Source organism: Spermophilus citellus (assembly GCF_964194105.1).
Source record: "Spermophilus citellus genome assembly, chromosome: 1".
Taxonomy (NCBI): domain Eukaryota; kingdom Metazoa; phylum Chordata; class Mammalia; order Rodentia; family Sciuridae; genus Spermophilus; species Spermophilus citellus.
In genome coordinates this window covers 82,780,757-82,790,640 of record NC_138182.1, presented here as the reverse complement: position 1 = coordinate 82,790,640, position 9,884 = coordinate 82,780,757, and the positions used below count along the sequence as shown (strand labels likewise).

General features: G+C 31.0%; 1 protein-coding gene across 2 annotated transcripts in view; it reads right to left on the bottom strand.

Annotated features, from left to right (window-relative positions):
• Positions 1–4,157: 4,157 nt before the first annotated feature.
• The window catches only part of RBM26 (RNA binding motif protein 26), an 86,931-nt gene continuing 81,204 nt past the window's right edge, over positions 4,158–9,884 (bottom strand). Inside the window, exon 22 of one of the 2 annotated variants that reach the window (XM_081283111.1) lies at positions 4,158–8,072. In XM_081283111.1, coding sequence (XP_081139237.1) covers positions 8,049–8,072 — 24 coding nt within the window. In that variant the 3' untranslated portion in view covers positions 4,158–8,048. The remainder of the gene's footprint in view (positions 8,073–9,884) is intronic. The other variant, XM_081283112.1, reaches the window with a different exon arrangement.

Here is a 9,884-nt window from a genome sequence, read left to right as displayed (position 1 = left end):
ATTGTGGTCTCAACTTCTATTTCCTTAATACTAATGATGTCGAACATCTTTTTACTTATTTTCCATTTGTATATATTCTTTAGCATGTTCTACTTAGATCGGTTGCGCTGTTTTATTTATATATTCTAGATACTAGTATTTTAACATATACTAGATATGTGGCTTGAAAATATAATCTCCAATTCTGTAACTACTTTTTAAACAGTTTAATTGAACAAAGGTTTTTCCCTAATTTTGATTAAATTCATTTTATCATGCTTTTATGAATCATGCTTTTGTCTCAAGTCTTAAGAATTTGTTGCTTATCTCTAGATACCAAAGAGTTTTCTTTTTCCCTAATAGTTTTACAGTTTTAAATGATTCATTTTAATTGTTGAATAAGGTGAGACTTTGGTCTATTTTGTTTTTCGCTTAGGATGCCCAATTACTCCAGCACCATTTGTTGAAGAGTTTCTTCTTTTGGTTATTTTGTATCCTCATCAAGTCAGCTGGAGAATGAGAAGTTATACTCCATTTGTGATGTGTCAAAATGCATTGTACTGTCATGTATAACTAATTATTACAAATTTTAAAAAACTGAATAAAAGTCAGCTAGGAATTTATATGTTCATTTCTGGGCTCTGTGTTGTTGTATACCTGTGCATCTATTCCTCCATCAACAAAGAACACACTCTGGATTATAATCTGTTTTGAAATTTAATGTATTGATCCCTCCTACTTTCTTTTGTTTTAGCTGCTATTCTAATTCTTTTGCCTTTCCACTTGTGTCTACAGAAACCCATGTGGAGTTTCCATTAGGTATTTTGTTAGACTTGTACATTTGGGGGACAAAATGTTGGGTCTTCAATCCATAATAACACATCTTTCCATTTATTTCTTTTTTCTTTCATCAGCAATTTGTAGTTTCTACAAGTCATACATGGCTCATTATATTTATACCTATATCAATTTTTTTATTGTAATTTTGTCTTGTTTACTGCTAGTACAGAAAAACACAATTGATTTTAGTATGTTTATTTTTTACCTTGGAATCTTACTAAACTCATTTGCTATCTAGGATTTTGTAAACAGATGATGGTAGCTCTAAACAGGGAAAGTTTTAATTCTTCCTTTCCAATCTCTGTGGTTTTTCCTTTCCTTATTGCATTACCTAGAATTTTTAGCACTATGCTAAATTAACCAGCTGAGAGCAGACATCTTTCCTTTGTTTTTAGTCTTGGGGTAAATAGTCATTCATCATTAAGTAGAATATTAGCTGCAGTTTTGTGTGTTCTTTTTGAAGTTAAAGGATTTATCCGCTATTCCCATTTTTTTTTCAAATCAGGGATACTAAATTTTGTCCAACATTTTTTCTTTGATTGGAATGATTCTTCTTCTTTAGCCTGTTAATATGGTGGTTGATTAAATATTAAACCAGCTTTGCACCTTTTACTGTCTCGTTTTGATTTCAGTATAAGATTCATATAATGAACTGTGTAGTATTCATTCATCTTCTATTTTTTTTTCTGAGATTGTATAGAATTGTTAATTTTTCTTCAAGTCTTTGGTAGAATTCTCCAGTTAAACAATCTGGATATAAACTTTTTTGCGGGGAGGGGAGTTTTTAAATTACAAATTCAATTTCCTTAATGATGCCGAGACTAACCATCTCTTACTTTTTAAAAATAACAATCAAGTATAGTCTGAGGGTGAACAGAGGAGCCCAATAACAAAATATAATAAAAACAGCTGTGTATCTCTTCTATTGAATGCAACCTGAAAGAGAACACTAGTGCATACCAGCTGCTCTGGTTAACTGCTCAACCCCTTGTTCAGCACAGAATCTGGAAGGATGTTGTGGTAGGCCATTGCTCACAAGGCAGCCCAAAGTGTACAAATTTGGAAAGTTCCCAGGTCCAACTGGCAAAAGCAGTGACAAGAAAGTTATGTTTAAGCATAAGCAAAATTTTTAGAGGACACTGAACCTTGACAATATGGTTTATACCTTTGTGCGACAAAATAACTTGTGTTGAAGTGCTCTTGTAGCTGGGAAGATAAAAAGGCAACTTGGAGCTGGGCAGTGGTGCTTGCCTGTAGTTCTAGTTTCTGAGGCAAGAAAATCACTTTAGCTCACCATTTGAGAGAGCAACAAATGAGACCCTGTCTCAAAACAAACAATAGTATCTTGGAACTCAGATTGCTGATCACCTCTCCCTTGAGTGCTTCCCCATGAACAGGAGATCCTAAAGATAAGCTCTTGAATGCACCTTCTTCTATGAAGTTTTCATGTCTCCTACTGGTCAATAAAGTTTATCAGTTGGGGAAAAAAAAAATTGTGCTGCTTACATCCAGCTAGCCTTCAATCTAAATAGAACCTTCACAATCTAAATAGAACCTACACAATCAATCCCTTCCTCTCATCCTTGGCACCTTAGAAAGCTGTTCTTTTGTAAGCACTTTATAAAGTTGGAGGTTCTCTCCAGTGAACATCTTGACAAAAAGACCTCTTTAGGTTAACAAAAAATGGGTAAGTTTCTATAAAATGTTTAGTATATGTAGTTTTAATTCATTTAGATGCTATGAATATGGTTTGAGGACTGCCACAATGAATAAGCAAATAAACAAATCCCTGAAATCAGAAGTATCAGTTGATCTCATTAACTCCATGTCCTAAAACAAAAAAAAAAAAATCCTCAAACACACTGTATACTGTAAGAATCATGGTTCTCAGAGCACTGAATATAAAATATAATACTGTGTGACACTTTAATATCAGGTTAGACTTATAAAAAGTAAATCAAACTGTGAATTGAAGAAAATGCTGTCATCACTGTATACAATACCTCAAATACTGGAATTCATTTTATATATTGTATATTATATCCAAAATGTGCCCATTCCCATTTAAATAAAAGCATTACTATCACAAGGACAGCTTGAAAAATATAGTTTGCTGGATATAATTTTCCTATCCTTGAATTTGAATACACTATCAGGTTAATTCCGCATCACGTATGACCACAAGAATAGGATTCTAATTAGTATGTTATGCTCCATATATGTATCATATACCAAAATGCACTCTACTGTCATGTATATCTAAAAAGAAGTTATAAAAAAAAAAGAAAAATATGGTTTGCAAGAAATTTTTCTTTCCAATAGGGTGGATTTTCTTTTCAAAACCTTTTTTAATGAAAGGAAAGAAAAAAAAAAACAAAAAAGGAAAACTAGGTGGAACAATTATCTTCCCATTATCTGATTGTCTTTTATACTCCATTTCATATTTATGTGCACCAGTATGAAGAAAACACAAATATTTTTCAGGAAAAAAAAAAGCAGTTCGAGGATTAAAGTGTAGAGATTTCCTGGTTATGAATTCTTAATTGGTGACCAAATTCTTATAATATGGTATTAGAAATGGGAATTACAATCCTGATACTCCCACTATTTTATCGATTAAGATATGCCATACCTTCAACATAGACTACTCCAAAAACATTTTCTTAAAAATAAAAATGTCATAAAAAATTATTTTAAAATATGTAGTTCCAAGAAAGGACTGCTGTGGTTCACAAAATCCTGGAGACTGTATGTTGTGGAAAACATCAGTAACAGTTTCAATACTATATCACAGCTTAATTATTTTACTAATAAGCATAATATGATTTGCCATAATATAAACATGGAATAAATTCAATTGAGTTCTAAAATGTGCAAACAAACTCAACTTATGCTATTTTCAAAGTTAAATTATGATAAGTACCTACCTAGATATTTGCATGTATTATCAGCTTTGTAAATGATAAAATGCAAAATTTATCAAAAGTTTTAAAAATCAGTATGCTCTGACTAAGCAATTCTGAGGATGTATCACAAATAATCAAAGGTACAGATTTTCAAGTATATACTCATACATTCAAGAAATGGAAAGGCCTATCTACCCAAACTAAGAATTGATTCATTACATGATTCATCTACAAATGATGGACTCTTAAAGATGGTATTAACTCTGCAATAGGCTACAAAATAAACTGTATAGTCACATTTTAAAAACATCTAGTGATCATTTATAGATGAAAAGCTATTATACTACATCTTGGCCTTTTAACATTTCTAGCTTCTCTACAATGACACATACTACATATGATCTTTAAAAAGAACTAAAAAGGACAAGTTTGTTCTTTGTGGAAAAAAATATATTTGGGTTTAAATGAAGGCTAACACAATCTTCAAATACTCTAAAGGCATGAATATATACACATACATCTGCAAATATATGTGTACATATAAAATGACTATACTGTTAAAATAATTTTACCAAGATTAACAAAAGTTCTCCATTTCACAACCGTTATCTCTTTAGATTTTTTTATTGAAACAGTGAGATGAAAATGCATTTTTGCAGAGTTTTTATAATTTCCACTTGATAAAATTAAATATTAAATGAACATGCTAAACGCTGGGAAAGTAGGCCAAATCAGATCAGAAGGGAAAAAACTTCAGGTGAAAATTCAGTTAGAGAAATTTGAAAGCTTTCAATGGCCTTGGGGATTGATACTTCACTTTTAGAAATCCATGGAATTCCTCCTTTGACATCATAATAGTATTTCTATATTTATCACTCCTAAATTGTTGGCCACAAATGAATAGAGAAAACTTCCACCAGTGAAGAGGCAGAAACTAGAGAGGAAAAGGGTAATGAAAATTTATGTATGCATATGTGAGAGGAGTTATTAAGCTATCAACACATCAGAACCAAAATTAAATTAAAAAAACAAGAATGAGGGGTGAAGAGGCAAGAGAAAATGTGGAGCCATTTCTTTGTACAGACAATTTTCAGAATTCTCAACTGTTAATGCCCATTGGGTACATATCTTTCTAGATCATAATAATATAGCTGATGCAAGATGTAGGACAATTCTAAACGTTAACAACTGTTTTTAGTAAGACTATTTTATTTTAAAATTTTTGAAATATAAAAATAATAAACATTATGGATATTTAACAAACAAAACATAATTCAACTATAAATAATAAAAATGTTGACAACCCCACATAAACCATGTAATACTATAAACATTCTAAGCATACAAGAGTAGTTTCTAGTTCAAGTTTTGCCTTTTTAAGTTCAAGTTTTATTATCACTTTAAAAATAAACAAAAAGCTGCTACAGCTTAACCAATTACTTTCGCTCCACTCAAAGAGCAGGGAATATTTTTCCCCATGCCAACACACATTCATGAAATGAGATACTTATGGGCACAGGTATTAAACACTGGAACAATCCAGTCTTCAGACAAGAAAAAACTCCTTTGGTGTTTTTAGATTCAGCAGTCCACAGAAACTAAGTTAAAACAAACCACTTGTTAAAGGAAATCTTGTGCCAGACAATATGTTCTGAAGTAGTACCACTCAAAACAAGTTCAGGATTCTGAGAATCAAAAGTAAACATATATGAATGCTTTGCTGATACTTAACAATAGTATCTTAAGAACATTCACTAAGGTGCTGGAATAAAATTTGGGGACAAAACAAAAACTCTACACATCAATGCAAAACTTGTACAATGTAATAATACATCTCTTAATAACTCATCAAGTATTCTGCAAATAGTCAAGAATTACTCTGCCTACTGTTGAGTGAAAGAAGGCAACTTGAAGCAGAGTAAGATTACATAATATTTTAGTACTAGAGAAGTTTTCCAATTGACGTATGAGAAAACAGCCATGCTGAATACATTTTTTAAAATTTTAGTCAAATTAATAACCTTCTTATCAAAATAATCTTTTAGGGGAAGCTGGGCACAAATAAGTGTACAGTCATTCTGTACCATTTCCTTAAATTATGAGGTGTTTCAAATAGGCTGGGCTCTTTACTTGACTCAGCGTGAACCACTTTTATAATTATGCTGCTAGATTAGAATAAATCACAAGCAATCATAGATTAAAGCCTAGCAAAGTCTAGACAACAGGTTCAAAATGATTAATGAAAGGTTTTGTAGCACCAACGACTTTTTCCTAAGACACTTGAGGGGCCTGTATCACTTTAAAGTATTATCTTGTAAACAAGACCAAAAATATTCAGTTGATCTGTACTTTGAGCATAAATATTTATAAACTCTATTAAAAAAACAAATATAGCATGACTAGAGTGGCTAATAGTGTAAAATCTAAGTATATTGAAAAATATAAAGATATATAAAAGGCTTCCATAATGCAATCATGCAGAGGTAAACCACTTCATTCATTACATAAAAGTGATTCTGTACAGTTATCTACACATAGCTCCATGAGAATCCTATTTAAGAAAATTTAAAAAATGAGAACCTATCTTTAATCAACATATGAGGATTTAAATACATAACTGACCAACTGGATCTCACAGCAATTTTCAAAAAACACAATGATCTTAATGAGAATCAAACCATCTTGACTTTTAATTCCCACTGGCATATTCAATTTGCTTTAATTTAAAAGCAAAGGGAAAAACCATGACAAAGTTGAAGGTGGTAGTAGATGGTCCACATCCATTAAAAAAAAAAAAACAAAACTTAAGAGCAAGTAGGGTCTCTTCAGAAGATGTTCTTTGGGTTCTAATCTAGCAGCTGAACTACTACTTTAGGGGCAGAGAGTCCTTCCTTGAAAATCAAAAGTACCAAACTAATCTGGGAAAATGTTTTTGAATTCCCGGTAGCTAGCTACCTGCTAGTTTGTAAATGCGAATGCCCCCGGCCCCCTCAAAAAAGTCAAGTTTAAGAAAACAAATGCCTTGTTAATAACTATCAGAAGACTTTTCACAATATGACATTTCCCTTAACCATGCCTGTGTAACCAATGTGGATCAAAACAGATAATATTATGTATTTATTACATTCTTTTCATTTTCTATGAAGACAATCACGATGCATATTCAAGGGGAAAATAATGTAGAATAGTCAGCTTTGCACACAAAAAAAGTATGTCTGGATGAACTTAAAAAAAAATGGTGAATAGAATCAGTGTAACTTGACTTTTCTAATAAAGACTTGAGTGCTCAAATGCCTAAGAATCTATGAAGGAATACTGAGAAAAATTTTTAAAAAGAATATTGAGTGTACATGAGATTTAATCATAGTCTTGGTAATTCTAAGCCATTGTTTATAAATAATTTGTACACACATTTTTAAAAATATGGAATGCTTCACGAATTTGTGTTATCCTTGAGTATGGGCCATGCTGATCTTCTCTGTATCATTCCAATTTTAGTATATGTGCTACTGAACCAAGCACTATACACTTTTTAAAGCAGCTGAAACTATATAGTCTTTAACAATGTTAGACACATTATACTATTTCCCCTTGCTCATCTTTGATCATCTTTTGATGTTTGATTACAAGTGAAGAAAACAGGAAAAGCTGTGTAAATTGGACATTTAATAGATCTCTTTCAATATTTATAATCTACAGATCATCATTTATTACTCAAAAAGAAAATTATTCTCCTTGTTGATTTTGAAGAGCTAAGAATTAAAAAAAAATATTTGGGTAAGTGGTGCTGGCAATGAAGTATATTCATTAAGAAATGGGCAAGCATTACAGTGTGTAAAAATATCTCATTTGTTCAAAATTATTTTAAGTGACTATTGTAATCTCAGAAATATATCTTAAAACCAAGAAAAAATTAAAACCAAACTATGCTTAACTTTTTAATTCATTTTCTTCATTATAAATTGTTCATGCTAATGAACACACACAGTATCATGGCTTTATAGATTTCCCAGACACAATTCTCAATTTGGCTGAGGTTGATGTACTCATATTAGGAAACTAAGAAGCCTTGTTCCTTCTTTAAGGTGTTTAAAAAAATAGTGGCTATAATGTAAGGGGAAAAAACCTTTATGAATAAGGTCACACAGAACACACATTCAGATACTTCTGGACTCGGGTGTACTGTAAAGATAAAATGCTAATTATAGTACATGTAAACATCTATTCAGTTGATAAAGGGCAACAAAATGATAGGATGATATTATCATTAACAGTCGTCTCCGGACAGGAACAGGTCTTGCTCTTGTAGTCACAAAACTAAATTCAGGCAATGATGATCTCTCTCTGCTGAAAAAAGAGAAGACTATTAAAAAAAAACTTTGCAAGAAGCAAATAATTCTAAAAATTGAGTCACACCATAATTGATCTCCAACTTTTCTAAACATTAATCTTTTTGAGAAAGTAATCATAATCAAAGTTGCAGACAAATTACACAAAGGACTAGCTTTGGACTAAAGTGATTTTAACAAAACTTCTCTGCATCATGCTTCTTTGAAACATCAAGCTTCCAAAACTCACAGCACTATAACATGGTTCTGACTGAAATTTTCAGTTAGGAAATCTAGATCCTTATCAGGTTATATATTCATAGAGGTGTGGGTAGGCAGAGAAAAATTTTAAAAATATGAACTCCAAGGTATTTTAAATAAAAATAAAAATTTTCTTAAAAGTAATTGCAAGGTATAACTAATTTCCTTAAATTCCATTCAATTACCATTTCATTCTTTAAACACTCTGTATGGTATAAAATTCTATACTAAGTACTAAGGTCAAAAAGAAATGCATCAAAATGAGACAGTGTCTGGTATACCAAGAAAGACTAACTTTGGATGATGAGAAGAAAAGTGAATGCATGAAATAAAGAAACAGGAAGGGAGAGACTTAGGAAGGAGTAAATATAAAAATGGGATGTGAAATTAAAAGTGCTTTCAATTAATTAAGTAATGAGCACAAAATACTAACAAAGTGCAAGATATTAGGTGTTTTTCTACTAAAGAAGTATGATGTTTTCATTTGAAATTATTGACAATGGGAGTAATGTTCACCAAAATTTCTTTCTTCCTAGGACTTTTAGGTAGCTATCTTAGAAGACTGTTTCATTTGATAAGTATATAATGTCAAAGAGAAAAAAATAGAACTATTCTTTTCTAAAAATCGTATACATACCTTAGAACTAGCCAGTTCAAGATGTTAACAAAAATAAGTTTCTAATACATGGGAAAAAGAAATTTTCCTTCTGCCTTACAAATATTTTACAGTGGTGATTTAATTCTACATTAAATTTCCATTTTTAATTTATAGGATTTTATAAGTTCTGAAAGAAAGCTCAAAAAAGTGAACTAATTTAACAATCATACAGGACATCTGTTTTAAAAGGCTAGCAAACTTTTTATAAAAGGGGGAGAGGCTCATAAATACTTAGGTAAATTCTAGGAGAACTAAATCTAATTTTCTATAATTAGTCTGTTTTATGTGTAAGGGGAAAAAGAAAATATGGATGGATTAAATCTGTATGATACTCTGATACAATCATTAATATTTCAACATACCAAACAAGCAACTGCTTTTTTTTTTTTTAAAGACCTTTATGCCCAATAGTTAGTGTTCCAAATAAGACTGGAAATACAGTGCCCCAAAACCAGTTTTAGTAACAAGATGTTTTCTTCTATTAAGTTCAGCTATACTTGTTATAAGTAATCAGCTAAAACAGTGAAGCCTTGTCTTTACACTACTGGTTGTTACATTGGATTATATGACGATAAAACAAAAGTTATGGAATATTCTCCATTCCTGCATCATAGTTTCATTAAATGTATGGGCATCAATTAAATACTTAATTTTTAAAATGTTACAATTATCCAATAACACTTAAAACAACAACTGCTTAGAGACATAAAATACTGAAATATGTAAAATGACAACTCAACCATCCCTTGAGGTAATCCTAATCAATCTTTTAACCAGTAATATATAATTTTCCTGTTTTTTCTTATAAGCAGATAACCTACGTTGCCCTTAATCCTTTCCCATCCCCAACTCTGCCTGCAACAGCTCATATATGTAAAGCAAAAAACTTGTTAGTTGAATTATAGAATTTAA